The sequence below is a fragment of the Acipenser ruthenus genome, chromosome 5 (assembly GCF_902713425.1).
Source record: "Acipenser ruthenus chromosome 5, fAciRut3.2 maternal haplotype, whole genome shotgun sequence".
NCBI classification, from domain to species: Eukaryota; Metazoa; Chordata; class Actinopteri; order Acipenseriformes; family Acipenseridae; genus Acipenser; species Acipenser ruthenus.
In genome coordinates, this window is record NC_081193.1 from 73,099,967 (window position 1) to 73,118,948 (window position 18,982).

The 18,982-nt window shown below is 40.9% G+C and overlaps 1 protein-coding gene across 4 annotated transcripts in view; it reads left to right on the forward strand.

Annotated features, from left to right (window-relative positions):
- Positions 1 to 18,982, forward strand: part of LOC117402815 (girdin-like) — a 73,449-nt gene that overhangs the window by 24,519 nt on the left and 29,948 nt on the right. For all 4 annotated transcript variants that reach the window (XM_059024472.1, XM_034921242.2, XM_059024473.1 and 1 more), the window contains exons 5-12: positions 3,552 to 3,610; positions 4,153 to 4,236; positions 4,817 to 4,957; positions 7,121 to 7,290; positions 16,832 to 16,913; positions 17,725 to 17,883; positions 18,394 to 18,540; positions 18,653 to 18,797. In XM_059024472.1, coding sequence (XP_058880455.1) covers positions 3,552 to 3,610; positions 4,153 to 4,236; positions 4,817 to 4,957; positions 7,121 to 7,290; positions 16,832 to 16,913; positions 17,725 to 17,883; positions 18,394 to 18,540; positions 18,653 to 18,797 — 987 coding nt within the window. The remainder of the gene's footprint in view (positions 1 to 3,551; positions 3,611 to 4,152; positions 4,237 to 4,816; positions 4,958 to 7,120; positions 7,291 to 16,831; positions 16,914 to 17,724; positions 17,884 to 18,393; positions 18,541 to 18,652; positions 18,798 to 18,982) is intronic.

Below are 18,982 nucleotides of genomic sequence, written 5' to 3' on the forward strand. Positions count from 1 at the left end.
AACATGCATGGACAAATATAGCAATCGCCACAGATTTGGCTGACCTAAATTAAAGTGACAATAATTGAGGAATTGCAGCTTAATTTTAGTATCCACTGACAGTCTGCTAACCCAGTGTACTGCAATATAGGACGCCTGCAATGGGTATAGTAATAAGAGAATAATACATACATATTTGAATTTATAAGTTTTTTCTTGCCATGTTTCTCCATTATTCCACTGCTATAGTTATGTATGAACCTGAAGAAAGAACAACCTAGACATATAAGTTCACCCTTGAAAGGAACATTTTTCATTTATTTTTTCTTTATATTAGCTATAGCCATATGTTTCCTGACAGGATGCAAGTATGGTGACTTAAGACAGAGGATACTAATAGTATAATATTGTCACAATCAACAATCCTGACAGATTAAACCGTTTTATTTCACATGAACGCAAAAAACATTCTTGTGCTATTTAGAGTTTATTATTTTCTGACACAGTTCCTGTTCAGTATGAATTAATTCTATACTGTAGTGTCTGTTCTTTATATTCACTGCTTCTGGTGATTTCATTAAAATGAAAAAATAAATTCCAAGATTTCCTGTGAACTACCTTTTGTAATGAATTGCATGATGAATATAATTTTTTCAGTATCAATCTACCATTAATCATCTAGGAAATGCATGTAAATTGAAGATTTGGACATTTTATTTAGCACTGTATTCTACAACAGAAACAAAAGGTATTTTATCAGATTTAATAAAAATGCTTTTTAAATGTTAATGCAATATCTTCATATTTGGTTATTCATTTTATCCTGTCAACTGATTTTTTTTCTGCATACTGTTGGTTTTATTAATTTATCAATTTTATTTAAATTTGGAAAGTTGTCTAGGTTCACAGTTGATTAGGGGTTTTGCAGTGGATGAATTAATTGGGCAGCCTGGGGACATTAAATAACAGTGCCAGCAAAGATGTGCAACTGATATCAAAGGTTTTAATCATGAGCGCCTGTTTTTTCAGCTGTTTAAAATGTCTATAGTTCTGCAAAAAAAAAGCGGAATAGTCAAATTCATTAGCTGTATACAATAAGCAGTCTTTGTTCCAGTATTTTTGTACAGTGTCATATCTTTACAACCGGGTCTGTAACTGTACAGTCAGTTTTCTTTTTAAATCTGCCTACATCACATAATCTTAGTGATAATTATTTTCATTTATTTCTGTCCCAGATTTAAAAATGCAGACCAACTGCTGAATTCAGAAAAGAATGTCACAATAGTAATTTAGTTGACATTATGTAAAGTATATAAATAAATACATACAGACGTGCTCAAATTTGTTGGTACCCTTACAGCTCATTGAAATAATGCTTCATTCCTCCTGAAAAGTGATGAAATTAAAAGCTATTTTATCATGTATACTTGCATGCCTTTGGTATGTCATAGAATAAAGCAAAGAAGCTGTGAAAAGAGATGAATTATTGCTTATTCTACAAAGATATTCTAAAATGGCCTGGACACATTGGTTGGTACCCCTTAGAAAAGATAATAAATAATTGGATTATAGTGATATTTCAAACTAATTAGTTTCTTTAATTAGTATCACACATGTCTCCAATCTTGTAATCAGTCATTCAGCCTATTTAAATGGAGAAAAGTAGTCACTGTGCTGTTTGGTATCATTGTGTGCACCACACTGAACATGGACCAGAGAAAACAAAGGAGAGAGTTGTCTGAGGAGATCAGAAAGAAAATAATAGACAAGCATGGTAAAGGTAAAGGCTACAAGACCATCTCCAAGCAGCTTGATGTTCCTGTGAGCAAATATTATTAAGAAGTTTAAGGTCCATGGAACTGTAGCAAACCTCCCTGGGCGCGGCCGCAAGAGGAAAATCAACTCCAGAGTGAACAGAAGGATAGTGCGAATGGTAGAAAAAGAACCAAGGATAACTGCCAAAGAGATACAAGCTGAACTCCAAGGTGAAGGTACGTCAGTTTCTGATCACACCATCCGTCACTTTTTGAGCGAAAGTGGGCTCCATGGAAGAAGACCCAGGAGGACTCCACTTTTGAAAGAAAAACATAAAAAAGCCAGACTGGAATTTGCTAAAATGCATATTGACAAGCATCAAACCTGAGACAGCTGGAGCAGTTTGCTCAGGAAGAGTGGGCCAAACTACCTGTTAACAGGTGCAGAAGTCTCATTGAGAGCTACAGAAAACGTTTGATTGCAGGGATTGCCTCTAAAGGTTGTGCAACAAAATATTAGAATAGCGGTCCCATCATTTTTGTCCATGCCATTTTCATTTGTTTTCTTATTTACAATATTATGTTGAATAAAAAATCAAAAGCAAAGTCTGGTTTCTATTAAATATGGAATAAACAATGGTGGATGCCAATTACTTTTGTTATTTTCAAGTTATTTCAGAGAAAATTGTGCATTCTTCGTTTTTTGTGGAGGGGTACTAAGAAATTTGAGCACGTCTGAATATAGTTACATTTACAGTTAATTTATGGGTATTAGTTGGTTAACCTGTATAGTAAATCGGTAGATTCATCCGTGCACATTTTTAATAAACGATCTTATAGTGGCTGTCCTGTATGTAATACTAAAAAATCAATAGAATCTAAACAAAAAATAAAAAATAAAATTACCAATGGGAATTTGGTCTTGTTAATAGCATTTGTTTTATTATTTTTATTCTGTCTTTGTATTTGTACTGCGCTATTGAGATGTACCTGTGCTGGCCCTGTGGGCACAAAGTCAATAAACTAAACTAAACCTTTCTTTTGGTATTTATTATTATTGTTATTATTTTTTTGTTATTATATTTTATATTCAAAGAACAAAACAAAACCAATAATAATAATTAAAAAAACACAGCTTACATATGTTACATAATCTACCAAATGCACAGAATCCAGTACATTGTTATAATAATTCTACTCTTCAGGGATCAGTGCCACAAACTGGAAATCTTAAACTAATCCTCTAGATAAATCCAAATTAATCTGCTTTATATCTATCTGTTTGTGATTCATAGTGATATATTATTTTTCATTGCAATAAATATTACAAGCTATTTTTATTTCCTTGCTTGTAGTATCTTTATTTTAAAGTATAATCACCATTTTTAATACCATATGTCCCATATCAGAACTTAATAAATATGAGAAAGCAGCCAATCATGGCATGGTTCTGCAGGTTTATACATTTTTTGTATGCTTAAAAATTGTATTTGTCATTTTTTCAAGAATAATTCAATTCAAGAATAATAGTGTATTGAACAGTCTTAACTCTTATTCCATTTGTATTACATTATACTATCTTAGAGCTGAGAAATGTAATGCCTTTAGGGGAGAAAATGTATTAATTTAAAATGAATGCAGCTGACTGGTAGAATCAGGCAAACATGTACAGTACTGTAGCTTATAGGCCATACACTGATAGAGTGTTGTGTTATGCATCTGAAGACAAAAATGGAATTTCACAACAATATTCTACAATGAAATAATACAAAAATACAAAATATTTGATGCTTATGTTTACAAATGATGTATTTACAGAACAAGGTCTGGATGAGATGAAAAAATTCCTGTTGCTTTTGCTTGGTTGTGCAGTTCAAGTGAGTTTTTTCTTTTTGATCCAATATACAGTACTTTAAGAGATTTAAAATTAACGTAGTGTACTGCAATTTGTAATTATTTGATAACATATTAAACTGTAAATATATGGATTCGTCTGAAAAATGTTGTGCTGTAACTGTTCCAACACTTTTGATTGTAATGCTTAAAATGAATTTAAGATACTGTCAATGTTGCCCCTTATCTCAGTACCCAGTAATATACAGTATAACAGAAACCTTTTTTTTATCCCGTGGGGAACCCATGGCTGGTATAATCCTGGTCCATGAGGATATGAGGATCAGAGTGTTTGTGATCAGCAGCTTTGCAATGGATAATAAATTATATTTTGCCACATAATTTCCTTTTTTAAATAATCTCTGTATTGCAGGCCCAAAATGACACAATTTAACACATGCTTATGTTACTATAGTATTTGGTTAACTGACCAATATGATAAGCATGCATTTTGTGTTAGACAAAATACACATTGCATGCATAGTGAGAATGTTTGATATTTTGAACACGTTTTTTTTTTGTTCAGTGTGAGAAAAAAGAAGAATTCATCGAGAAAATCCAGACCTTAGATTTTGACACAAAAGCAGCAATTGCATCCCACATTCAAGAGGTATTTAGTAATAGGTGTTTTAATAAAAAGAATGACATGTCTGGTGTTTTATTATTTTTACCTAAGTTACTCAATTTCATACACCCAAAAATCCATGTTGTACATTTTGTAGAGTAAAAGAAAAGTTTCTTGAGTGTTCTGTTGATGATATTGGGAACATAAAGTTGCTGTTTTATATATAATCAATTAATTGAAGGCCCTGAGTAGTGTAAGCCTGTGTTTAATGCAAGTGCCCTGTCCATAATGACATAATAATGACAGGAAATGTTTCTTTACATAGCATCTGCTTGTGAACTTGCATTAAATAAATATAAATGATTCAGGAGATGACCATGACCGTGCTGTTTAGAATCTGTAAAGTTTATTAAAATAAAAGTTGTGTTTATATGATCTTATTGTATAGTGCATTGAGTTTTTTAATTTACAAAGTGTTGTGCATTAGTGCAGTATATTTAACAAATAACCAATTTACCATTGTTTAAAATAATGTCTAGGGGTGGTATTTTATTTAGTTAATGTCCTGTACCTAACTGATTTAATGAAACTAGTAATAACGGTCTTCCTTTTTTACTCTTGGAAGGTGACTCACAATCAGGAGAATGTGTTTGACCTACAGTGGATGGACGTTGCTGATTTGTCCCAGGAGGACCTTGACTCTCTGTCCAGAAACATGGCATTACATTTAAAACGAATTGTTGATGAGAGGGATGAATATTCTGAGGTAAAACACATCATTGGCATTCATGGGGATGAAGAGTAGGATTAGCAGATTAATTTGTCAGTAAAACATTGGCAGTGCCAAGTCTTCATTTCTGTTTAAAATGTATTTTAGTTAATTAATATGGTGTAACTCAATATAGCAACCTAGATTTTCCCTGCAGGGTGCAGTGTGTGTAGGCTGCTGCTTTAAATAAGTTAAGAATTAGGAAGTTGTTAATTGTTAATGAAACAATCCTCCTCGGCACCCCTTTAAACAGGGTAAATTCAGGAGCCTAATCTTAAACATCTTTAATTGTATGCTACAGAGAGATAAGTTGCCTGTATGCAGTATATTATGAGTGCATTATATATATATATATATATATATATATATATATATATATATATATATATATATATATATATATATATACACACATATACATATACACACACACAGGCTTCACTATAACAAAACCCCATGGGACCTGAATGTTCATTATGTCAGGTTGTTCACTATAATAGGGTTTGGCATTTTACTGTATCAGAATAATGACAAAACAGCAGTTTGAATTGAACATCAATATTACAGTACTTTTATGAAGATTCCTTCACATTGAACAACATTTAAACAGCATTGTGACAAGGTCCTCATGTCATGTGTGGGTAACTGCATTGCAAGACAGAGAGACATGGAGTTGAAACGCCGGCACAGGCGTGCAGGATTTATTAAACACAAAACAGAAAGTAAACAAAAGGGTCATGTGACGCTACCAACGATGGTAACGCACAGAGGACACATACAGAAGACTGTACAAAAGGCAAAATAAAACAGTAAAAAAAACTACAAATAAAAAGGTGCCACACAGGGCGAGCACTAGCCTTACTGAACGAGGCATCCCCACTGATCTATATTTTGTTTATAGATCAGTCGGTGTCCCGCTCCAGCAACCTGCTACACCTGATTGAGGACCAGCACAGCCAATCACTCGCTGCCCTTCCTCTCAACCAAACCTAGCAGGCAGCAAGTCTCAATTGAACACCCATCTGTAAACAATCATTTGATCAAACATAACAACTCCAACAAGCACACAAAACATCCCGTTTCCAAATATAAATTACACCAACACTAATTTTCCCCCTGTGCAGGGCGCCCTGCCACAGGTTTGTTTAAAAGAAAACAGTAAAGAAATGAAAAAGTAAAGAATGTACACTTACATGCTGAATACAGTAATTACATGTCCTTTCTCTTGAAAAAACTACCCAACATAGATTGCTCCTCACGCCCATTGCCTGGTTGCAGTTTGTGTGAAGATGCAACGATTGCATTCATCATGTGTGATTCATACTAATAGGTCATCTTTGAATTAGCGTAATCTTTGAATTAGTCAACCATGGTGTTTGTTTTCACTGAGAGAATAACACACTTGACACTGGAGAAAGTTCAGTTACAGTCAATACTGAGATCGTTGTATCCGGGTTGATCCTGTACGTAATCGTTCTAATAGGGCTAATTTGCATTGAAAAAATCGGTTCTTGCTGTTGGGATCGTTAAAAGCGGGTGTTCATTATAAGATGTGTTCCTTATAGTGAAGTTAGCCTGTATATATATATAGTGACCAAGCTGGCCGTACTTTTGGGTTCGTGCCCCTTTAAAAACGTGATCCAGAGATAAAAAGTTAGATTTTTAGCGCTTCACTCACTACACACATGCAGGTCCCTGTCATCTAACATGCAGGACATATAACACCAAAACACTTTACAACTTTCTGTCAGGCTCTTCACTCAACAGCAGCAGCCTAGAGCAGACTTCCCTTTTATAACCTGCGCCTGGCTCTAATTTTCAGTAATTGCCAGGTGCAGGTAATAATTAATAATTAAACAAAACAATAAAACAATTAAATTAAACAAAAGCAATTACCTTGGCAGGGAGGCTTTAACTCTGTCCCTGCCATAAAACAAACATTTTTATATTGCAGGCCCCCCTGTCCTGCTACATCCGTTACTATATAGATATAGATAGATAGATAGATAGATAGATTTATAGATAGATAGATAGATAGATAGATAGATAGATATTAAATTTATATGAGAGAGTATTGTAATTGTTTTCACATTTTCGAAAGAATAATCTTGATGTGTAATAAAGTTATTATACAGTGTTATATTACTTTTTTTTAAACAGACAATTATAGAACTTTCCCAGGAACGAGAATGTGGGCATTTTTCAGCCCATGCACCAACACCACAGTCACCCAATGGATCACCAAGCATGCGTCGCACAGAAAGCAGACAACACTTGTCAGTGGAGCTGGCAGACGCCAAGGCAAAAATAAGAAGGCTTAGGCAAGAACTGTAAGTATACTGATTGGAATTTAATAGAGGTTAAGGCATTCTGGGATACACTAAGACAGCCAGGACTTACTGTATTGAGTTAACACTAGTTCTGCTCTGTAATCGCCCACCTTTCAACAAAGTAGCACTACATCAAAAAAAAAATGTTTAGATATGAAGTCAGAGTTCATGCACTCTCCCACCATTTATACTAAAGGCTGTAATGATACATTTTGGAATTTCCTCTTGAAGGGTACATTATTGTTAGACTAAAGCTAACTGAGCAGGTTATAATGTTATTAGCACTACCAGTGTAATATGTAATATAGGTGTTTTTGACAGGCGGCTGCTTTACGTGAGGAAAGATTAATTTGTCATTACAGATAATATGTAATAAATATATATATATACCGGATTCTGCCAAATCAACTCACCAGTTTGAACAATCTCCCCACTCCAACTTTTAGCTGATAGTCACATTTTCACCATTAATTTCTGTTTTTTAATAACCATGCACAAATAATGCCTATGGGGAAATATCACGGCTCACATGAATAGAAAATACTGCCTAGAAGTAGTTGCTCTGTGCATTGAATGATTCAGGGTTAGGGTTATTTTCGGTTCAGATAACAAAGACGTGGAGTTCGGTGGTTTCAGATCAGATGAGACAGACTGCAGTCTGATTGATTAAGATTTCCTGTTACGCTACAATCCATATTTTGGATTTTTTTTATTGATTTTTTAGACGCTGCAAGAGCTTGTAACTCAGGCACCATTTTTTTTGTATTGAACATTTTAATGCTATAGTGCTACTTTGGATGTTAATTTATTATTTTGTGTTTTGTTTTCACACTGGGCACTGCAAATTCTTACTTGCAGAGATTATGTAAAGCCCTTTATTTTAATGGACCGAAAATGTCACTGAGACAGGATAGCGTCACGGCCCAGACTGGCTACCGGCAGGAAATAGACCTGGAGACAGAAAGCTGCAGTTTTAAAGCGCTGTTGCACACTTTATTAAATAAAACAAACAAAACACAGAAAAAATAAACACGGCACGAGGGCCAAAACAAAGATTCAAACAAAACCATACAGGCTGGGCATTCGCCTTTACAATAAAAATCACCGCACGCACGCACGCACGCACGCACGCACGCACGCACGCACGCACGCACCAAACAAAGTATTTCTGGTTTCTTTTATACATGTGGCCACTCCCCAGTTATCACCAATTACCTAATTGGGAATGGCCACACCTGTGATTGCTGGCAGGGACAGATTTAACCCCATTCCTGCCAACCTGTCACAAAGACGGCCAGAGTGGGTGGCGTCAGACCAGAAAGGATTTCAAACACAGACACAGAGACGGTGGTTGTGATGAGCTGAGTGCAATGGTGGCACTCAGCGTTTAATAACAAAATAACAGGTTTAAATAACGGAATACAAAACAGGACACGGCACTACACGCCAAAATAAATAGACATACAAAACGGACTAACACTAAACAAACGGTGCACGGACAGACAGACAGACACGGTGAGTACAAACAAACTTATCTTTACGTTTAATGATTTTACTTATTTTTACTCTCCTCTCTCTCTCACCCGTTCTCCTCTTCCGAACACCCAACCACCACTGAGTGAAAATGTGCATCTATATATACTGTTGTGCTGGGATTCAATTACTAATTAATTATTCACTTGAATCCCAGCACGTGAATTAATTACGTGAAACCCCGTGTTCACATATTATATTTTAAATGCACGTGCGTGATGTGCAATCCCGTGCCTAAATACAAATATACACTATTTAAATACACGTGAAACACAGACCCGTTTATATCCCGTGTACCAATGACTATACACCAACATTTACATACGCACGCATATACACAACACAGAAATGCACACAGGGGCGGGGCACTTTGCCACATATACCCCCCCTTGTGCGCAGCACACATGGCCTCAACGGCCACCTCCCCCCTTAAAAACCCAGCAGTCCAGGACAAAGTCTCGGGCTGGGAAGGGAGGCTTCAGTGGGCCCATGGCTGGCCATGCTGTCAGCACCCCTGCCGGTAGTGGCACGGCTGACAGCCTGTTGGTCCCGTCCTGCAGCGAAAAAGCTGCGGGGGCAGGTGGTCCCCCGACCTCCCCCTTCTTCGTAGCCGGCAGCTCCCTCCTGTGGGGCTCCGGCCACAAGAACTCCTGCAGCGAAAAAGCTGCAATGGGAGCAGGTCTCCGGACCTCCCCCACGATCTCCGGCAGCGAAACTGCTGCTGGGGTTGGTGGTCTCCAGACCTCCTCCCCCTTCGTGGCCGGCAGCTCCCCTTTCTGGGGCTCCGGCCACCGTACTCCCTGCGGAGGTACGGGCAGCAGAGGCAGCTCCTGCTCCTCTGCTCCGGGCGGTGGTGGAGGCAGAGGCAGCTCCTGCTCCTCTGCTCCTTGCGGTGGTGGTGGCGGAGGCAGAGGCAGCTCCTGCTCCTCTGCTCCTTGCGGTGGTGGTGGCGGAGGCAGAGGCAGCTCCTGCTCCTCTGCTCCTTGCGGTGGTGGTGGCGGAGGCAGAGGCAGCTCCTGCTCCTCTGCTCCTGGAGGTGGTGGAGGCAGAGGCAGCTCCAGCTCCTCTGCTCCTGGCGGTGGTGGTGGCGGAGGCAGAGGCAGCTCCTGCTCCTCTGCTCCTGGAGGTGGTGGAGGCAGAGGCAGCTCCAGCTCCTCTGCTCCTGGCGGTGCTGGCTCCCTCTGCTGTGGCGGCTGGGCATGTGCACGCCGTGCTGCCTTCAGCAGCATAGCGAGAGGCTGCTGGGGGACACCAGCATCCTGCCCTTCTCCCCCCCAAAAATTTTCAGGGGGTTGAGCCTGTAACCCCTCCCCTTCCGGCTCTTGGGGCTGAACCAGCAGGCATTTCCCCTCTGCTGGTGGCTTGGGTCCCAGAGCTGTGGAAGCCCCGACTTGCCTCCCTTTGGGCTGTGGACGCACCGACTCCTCCCTTTTGGGCTGTGGACGCACCGACTCCTCCCTTTTGGGCTGTGGACGCACCGACTCCTCCCTTTTGGGCTGTGGACGCACCGACTCCTCCCTTTTGGGCTGTGGACGCACCGACTCCCCCCTCTTGGGCTGTGGACGTTCGGGCTCCCCCCACTCAGGCGTAGGACGTTCGGGCTCCTCCCACTCAGGCGTAGGACGTTCGGGCTCCTCCCACTCAGGCGTAGGACGTTCGGGCTCCTCCCACTCAGGCGTAGGACGTTCGGGCTCCTCCCACTCAGGCGTAGGACGTTCGGGCTCCTTCCGCTTGGGCTGTGGACGCTCAGGCTCCTCCCATTTGGGCTGTGGACGCTCAGGCTCCTCCCATTTGGGCTGTGGACGCTCAGGCTCCTCCCATTTGGGCTGTGGACGCTCAGGCTCCTCCCGCTCGGGCTGTGGACGCTCAGGCTCCTCTCGCTCGGGCTGTGGAGGCAAAACCAGCAGGCATTCACCCTCTGCTGGTGGAGATGGGGACAGCAGGTACTCACCCTCTGCTGGTGGAGATGGGGACAGCAGGTACTCCTCTGCTGGTGGTCCTGCTACCTGGGCTGCTGTTCCATTTATGGTTGCCTCCAGGTAGCTGAGGACAAACTCCACACCTTCCTCCAAGGTGTTTGGGGTGTGTTCCTCCTGATATGCCTCCCATCTCTCACAGTCCATCATCCACAGAGCCCGGACGACCATGGGCAGAGACTGGGCCTCCAGCCCAGCATTCTCCAGGAACCAGCCCCGCAGTTTGATGGCGTCTTCTGCCATTGACTCTCTTTTTTTCTTTTTTTTTTCCCCCAAAAACAATATTTGTAATCCTTTTTTTTTTTTTTTTTTTTTTTAAACAAAACCCCTCCTGGTCTGACGCTTGGAGGCGCGGCTATCCCACGATGACACCACGCGTCACAAAGACGGCCAGAGTGGGTGGCGTCAGACCAGAAAGGATTTCAAACACAGACACAGAGACGGTGGTTGTGATGAGCTGAGTGCAATGGTGGCACTCAGCGTTTAATAACAAAATAACAGGTTTAAATAACGGAATACAAAACAGGACACGGCACTACACGCCAAAATAAATAGACATACAAAACGGACTAACACTAAACAAACGGTGCACGGACAGACAGACAGACACGGTGAGTACAAACAAACTTATCTTTACGTTTAATGATTTTACTTATTTTTACTCTCCTCTCTCTCTCACCCGTTCTCCTCTTCCGAACACCCAACCACCACTGAGTGAAAATGTGCATCTATATATACTGTTGTGCTGGGATTCAATTACTAATTAATTATTCACTTGAATCCCAGCACGTGAATTAATTACGTGAAACCCCGTGTTCACATATTATATTTTAAATGCACGTGCGTGATGTGCAATCCCGTGCCTAAATACAAATATACACTATTTAAATACACGTGAAACACAGACCCGTTTATATCCCGTGTACCAATGACTATACACCAACATTTACATACGCACGCATATACACAACACAGAAATGCACACAGGGGCGGGGCACTTTGCCACATATACCCCCCCTTGTGCGCAGCACACATGGCCTCAACGGCCACCTCCCCCCTTAAAAACCCAGCAGTCCAGGACAAAGTCTCGGGCTGGGAAGGGAGGCTTCAGTGGGCCCATGGCTGGCCATGCTGTCAGCACCCCTGCCGGTAGTGGCACGGCTGACAGCCTGTTGGTCCCGTCCTGCAGCGAAAAAGCTGCGGGGGCAGGTGGTCCCCCGACCTCCCCCTTCTTCGTAGCCGGCAGCTCCCTCCTGTGGGGCTCCGGCCACAAGAACTCCTGCAGCGAAAAAGCTGCAATGGGAGCAGGTCTCCGGACCTCCCCCACGATCTCCGGCAGCGAAACTGCTGCTGGGGTTGGTGGTCTCCAGACCTCCTCCCCCTTCGTGGCCGGCAGCTCCCCTTTCTGGGGCTCCGGCCACCGTACTCCCTGCGGAGGTACGGGCAGCAGAGGCAGCTCCTGCTCCTCTGCTCCGGGCGGTGGTGGAGGCAGAGGCAGCTCCTGCTCCTCTGCTCCTTGCGGTGGTGGTGGCGGAGGCAGAGGCAGCTCCTGCTCCTCTGCTCCTTGCGGTGGTGGTGGCGGAGGCAGAGGCAGCTCCTGCTCCTCTGCTCCTTGCGGTGGTGGTGGCGGAGGCAGAGGCAGCTCCTGCTCCTCTGCTCCTGGAGGTGGTGGAGGCAGAGGCAGCTCCAGCTCCTCTGCTCCTGGCGGTGGTGGTGGCGGAGGCAGAGGCAGCTCCTGCTCCTCTGCTCCTGGAGGTGGTGGAGGCAGAGGCAGCTCCAGCTCCTCTGCTCCTGGCGGTGCTGGCTCCCTCTGCTGTGGCGGCTGGGCATGTGCACGCCGTGCTGCCTTCAGCAGCATAGCGAGAGGCTGCTGGGGGACACCAGCATCCTGCCCTTCTCCCCCCCAAAAATTTTCAGGGGGTTGAGCCTGTAACCCCTCCCCTTCCGGCTCTTGGGGCTGAACCAGCAGGCATTTCCCCTCTGCTGGTGGCTTGGGTCCCAGAGCTGTGGAAGCCCCGACTTGCCTCCCTTTGGGCTGTGGACGCACCGACTCCTCCCTTTTGGGCTGTGGACGCACCGACTCCTCCCTTTTGGGCTGTGGACGCACCGACTCCTCCCTTTTGGGCTGTGGACGCACCGACTCCTCCCTTTTGGGCTGTGGACGCACCGACTCCCCCCTCTTGGGCTGTGGACGTTCGGGCTCCCCCCACTCAGGCGTAGGACGTTCGGGCTCCTCCCACTCAGGCGTAGGACGTTCGGGCTCCTCCCACTCAGGCGTAGGACGTTCGGGCTCCTCCCACTCAGGCGTAGGACGTTCGGGCTCCTCCCACTCAGGCGTAGGACGTTCGGGCTCCTTCCGCTTGGGCTGTGGACGCTCAGGCTCCTCCCATTTGGGCTGTGGACGCTCAGGCTCCTCCCATTTGGGCTGTGGACGCTCAGGCTCCTCCCATTTGGGCTGTGGACGCTCAGGCTCCTCCAGCTCGGGCTGTGGACGCTCAGGCTCCTCTCGCTCGGGCTGTGGAGGCAAAACCAGCAGGCATTCACCCTCTGCTGGTGGAGATGGGGACAGCAGGTACTCACCCTCTGCTGGTGGAGATGGGGACAGCAGGTACTCCTCTGCTGGTGGTCCTGCTACCTGGGCTGCTGTTCCATTTATGGTTGCCTCCAGGTAGCTGAGGACAAACTCCACACCTTCCTCCAAGGTGTTTGGGGTGTGTTCCTCCTGATATGCCTCCCATCTCTCACAGTCCATCATCCACAGAGCCCGGACGACCATGGGCAGAGACTGGGCCTCCAGCCCAGCATTCTCCAGGAACCAGCCCCGCAGTTTGATGGCGTCTTCTGCCATTGACTCTCTTTTTTTCTTTTTTTTTTCCCCCAAAAACAATATTTGTAATCCTTTTTTTTTTTTTTTTTTTTTTTAAACAAAACCCCTCCTGGTCTGACGCTTGGAGGCGCGGCTATCCCACGATGACACCACGCGTCACAAAGACGGCCAGAGTGGGTGGCGTCAGACCAGAAAGGATTTCAAACACAGACACAGAGACGGTGGTTGTGATGAGCTGAGTGCAATGGTGGCACTCAGCGTTTAATAACAAAATAACAGGTTTAAATAACGGAATACAAAACAGGACACGGCACTACACGCCAAAATAAATAGACATACAAAACGGACTAACACTAAACAAACGGTGCACGGACAGACAGACAGACACGGTGAGTACAAACAAACTTATCTTTACGTTTAATGATTTTACTTATTTTTACTCTCCTCTCTCTCTCACCCGTTCTCCTCTTCCGAACACCCAACCACCACTGAGTGAAAATGTGCATCTATATATACTGTTGTGCTGGGATTCAATTACTAATTAATTATTCACTTGAATCCCAGCACGTGAATTAATTACGTGAAACCCCGTGTTCACATATTATATTTTAAATGCACGTGCGTGATGTGCAATCCCGTGCCTAAATACAAATATACACTATTTAAATACACGTGAAACACAGACCCGTTTATATCCCGTGTACCAATGACTATACACCAACATTTACATACGCACGCATATACACAACACAGAAATGCACACAGGGGCGGGGCACTTTGCCACACAACCTTACATTCACAAACACACACACACTATTTACAGCAGCAGGTCTTCTGCCCTGCCACAGTTACATGTTATATATATTTTTTAAATGTAGCAACTTTTATTTTAGTGTTTTTCACCTAGAAATGTGTTTTTTCATGGTGTGGTTTTGCACTGGCCACTGGAGCTTTAAAGTTTGTTTTGTGAAGAGTGACAAAACAGTGGCCATACTGCAGCAGCTTTGAATTGTATTTCACCAGTCATTAAATATGTTAACTGCACTCCTTTATTGTGACTGTGCTGTTCTCTACCTTTGAATTCTAAGCATGCCTAATTCTAAACGTAATCTGTCTACCAAATGTTAAAAATACTCCCTCTTCAATAATGTCTGTATGTAAAGTAACAATTATAATTCTATATGTGTTTGTTTAATGTTACTGGTGAAGTAGAATTCAATAATTTGTGTACCCTACTTAACATATCTTGTCATATTTAGAAAGCAATTTATTTAATATCCCTTTAAAGAATACAATTTAAATGTATGTGTCAGTTGTCTGATAACCCAAAGGTCTTTAAAATGAAAAAGTAACAAAAGTTTTATGAAACCATGTAAGGAGATGCAATTCAATTGTAGATTATGTGGACCTCCTTTTTCACTATCTCACATCTGATTGGCTATTGAAGAACTGTAGAAGGCAGTGTCTTGGAAACAACTTGATCAATTTTGTGCAACTTTTAGTTGGTACTTAAATCGTTAATTAAGGAACATTGAAAGTTTTTCTGTTTGTTTTTTTGTTTTCCTTTTAAGGAATTGACATTTTAGAGATTGTAATTGTGTTCAATGTGAGAAAAGATGCAGATGGAAAAACACTCTGGAGATTGGTATTATTAGTTTGATTGACTGGTCAGTAAACAGGAAGCTAAGCTTTTTCTTGATTCTTTGTAATACATTGCTCAAGCACCAATCATTTACAAAAGCATATAATTACTGAGTGATTTAGCTCACAAATAGAACGATTTTATTCTGCTCTATCATACTGCCAGAATCACTGGTCACAGGGCTTACACTGGGCTTTGTGGTTTTCAACTCAATCCAAAGCATATTTAATATTATAAAGATATACCATTAAATACTAAAAAAATAAAAAAAATAATTACATTTTACGACAAAGTTTTGAAATGTTGTACTTTATCTGGTTGTATTTGTTTCAAACCACCCACAAGTACCATAGTGTCAATGCAAAATGGGTGAATAATTAGTACAGTATGTATTGATGGGGTGCAAATCACTTACTTGTTAAACTGCCATATTTGTTCATATATATATACATACTGTTTTTTCTTTTCTTTTAATGAAGATTAGATTTATTTTGGTTATGAGATAATCCTGTTTTGTTTGCATGTTTGCATATTACTGTCAAGTCCCTGTTCATAGTATTAAAATAAGGTCCAAAATGTTTTTCTAACTGCTTTTGATTTGCAAATTGCTGTTAGTCTAAATATCTAGTTTAATCCCTACTTCTTTTTAGCAGGGCTGCTTGCTTAACCCTTTGATGTAAATTCTCCCAGCTAATATGGTCCATCTATAGTATTTTATTTGTTTACTTACACATTTTTTCTATGTGTACATCAGCTTTTTTCTGTCATGAGTTTTAGTATTTCATGTTCTGCTTCCCTGGGTCTTGTATTTTTTTTTTGTTTGTTTGTTTGTATTTGACATGACATAGCCTTACAGTGTGTTGCAACATAAATTCTACATGTAGATTGTGTAGATTTACTGTGGCATCTGACAGACCAGATAAGAAGCAGCACTGAGAAAAAAAAAAAAGCATCTGTTCTGATATTGGAAAAGCACCAGATGCAGGTCTTGCCCTCTTTTACACTTCTTGTCATGTGGTGATTATGATCATCCTGAAAGACTAAGATTGCAATCTTACTGATAAAAAGAACCCTGCAACGTTCTGCCAGTCATCCACAGTTCATGTATTCTAACACATAATTTGTGGAATCCTGTTGGGTTCTGTTTTTCTTTCTTCTTTTTAAGCGATTTTAGAAATGAACGGTAGGCATGTGCATTCCTACCCCCTCTGCAAATGTCACAAAATACAGAGGGGACAGACATTATAGCTTCACACCCCTATGGGGTAATTTTCAAACCACCTTACTTCAGAAATGTAGCTTTTAGGAGCCTGCTTTGCTTCAGGTTTTCAAGGTCGCTGTCCTGTGAAACACACAGCTAACAGAACAGAATGTGTGATAGAAACTCACAAGCATCTTCTCCTTGGACAATGACATACTCTACATAGTAAACATATGCAAATAGAAGCATCTGTGTTCATGTTTCACATTTGTTGTCCAATCTGTGTACTATGCTGTATAATTATGTGTCCTGCAACTATTGATTTGATTCCTAATAGAGCATACATTTTTTGCTACTTTCAGGGAAGAGAAGAGTGAGCAGCTGCTTGACTGTAGGCAAGAGCTGGAGCACATGGAGACAGAGCTGCAAAGGATTCAGCAAGAGGTGTGCCTGCTGGACATATTACCAGATTGAATTATGACACTGTTCACTATAGTTCTTAAGACGTAATAACTAGTGTGCTGCTACATAACAGTATTATCACATGTTTTGTTAAGAAAATTAGATATTTCATTTTAAAAATTGTGTTTGCATACATTTGTGGCTAGATATTGAAAAATAATAATAATAATAATAATAATATTATTAGGCAGACACCTTTATCCAAGGCAACTTACAGAGCAGTACAGGGCTACAATGCAAGCTTAATATTTAGATACAGTAGTTTACAGTAAATGCAATAGTATGACTAAAATACAATATAAAACTAGAAAGCAACAAATTAGGATTACAACAGGTTATATCTACAATGACATAATAATAGTACAAGGATAGTGCATTAGGTGAGGGTCCGGAATCAAGAAGATCTACAACAGCCATACAGAAAGGGAGTGTGTCAATCAGTCATTGCAAATTGATCAAAAGGGGTTTCATTTATACATTTTTTAAGATAAGATACCTACAGTTTGCTGTCGTTAGCCTCTTTGACAACACTGAATGTTAAACTTTGTTTTATTCATAATGACAGACAAATACTGTCACACAAGTTTCTTTTATTTTCACTTCACAAAATTGTGGGCTGTTTCCACAAGTGTGAAGTGAAAAGCCATCATTTGAGCTAAATGATATCACATTATTTATATCAAATATAGCACCTTAAATGTGACCCTTTTTATTTGCTGTTATGTTTTTGTTGTAGTTTTCTTGTGTTTTTTTGATGTAATGGAGTTACATTTTATTCCTGTTGCCTTGCCAGAGCATTCTCCTGCTGGCAGATGCCCGTTCAGCCAGGGCGTATCGTGATGAGCTGGATGCTCTCAGAGAAAAGGCAATTAGAGTTGACAAGCTTGAAAGTGAAGTCAGCCGGTACAAAGAAAGACTACATGACATTGAATTTTATAAAGCCAGAGTTGAGGTATGTTAGGATGCACCATTTCAAGGTGTTTTTTTATAAGGTACAGTAAAACAGTTACTAACAAATTGACAAACTTCATCATTGTCTTAATTTGGTTATTTGGTTATTATATAAAATAAAAATTATTACAATATTCATAGGTAAAGTAACATCCATAGTTATATATAGGATGTGTGTGTGTGTTTGTTTAATGTTACTGGTGAAGTAGAATTCAGGAATGTGTGGACCATACTTAACACATCTTTAAACATTATTCTGCTTATTTCCAGATAAACTGATTTAAAATTGGTATTCCAGGTTCTTGAGGTGGAAATGCTATTTAAGGAAAACTAACATTTTTGTGTACATTTGTTTTAAAAAGAACGTATTTTTCATGTTAATCCTGTTGGCCAGCAAATTGTGTTGTTTTTGACTGCACATTCTTAAAAGTAATCTTAAACTGTGTAGCTTCTACTGCGTGTTGCTTTTTTGCATGCATTTAAGTGTTTAATGTCCCTCTATGTATTGTAGGAATTAAAGGAAGATAACCAGGTTCTATTAGAAACAAAGACCATGTTGGAGGATCAACTGGAAGGATCTCGATCCCGTTCTGACAAACTGCATGAGCTAGAAAAAGAAAATCTACAAATAAAGGCGAAAATGCATGACTTGGAGATGGTGAATTATCTTTTGCATAATCAGATTTGTATTTATTTATTTATTTATTTATTTATTTGTTTATTTAATTAATGAAGCGTTAAATGAACAAAGAATATATTGTATTCCTCAGGATCGTGATATTGACAGAAAGAGAATCAAGGATCTTTTAGAAGAAAACCTGACACTGGAAATGGCTCAAAAACAGAGTATGGATGAATCATTGCATCTTGGCTGGGAATTAGAGCAGCTTTCCAAAACCACTGAGCACTCAGAAGGTAATCACATGTGTTCTCAGTCAAAAAAAAAAATACTGTTTACCACCCTGTGGTGTACCTGTGTGATAATTATCTCTGGCTTGAAAACATAAACAGATTGGATTTTATTCCCATGGCTGATCGATTTTCGAGAAGCTACATGTCAGCATAGTGTATTCATGAATAATTGTTTAATCTAGACATGA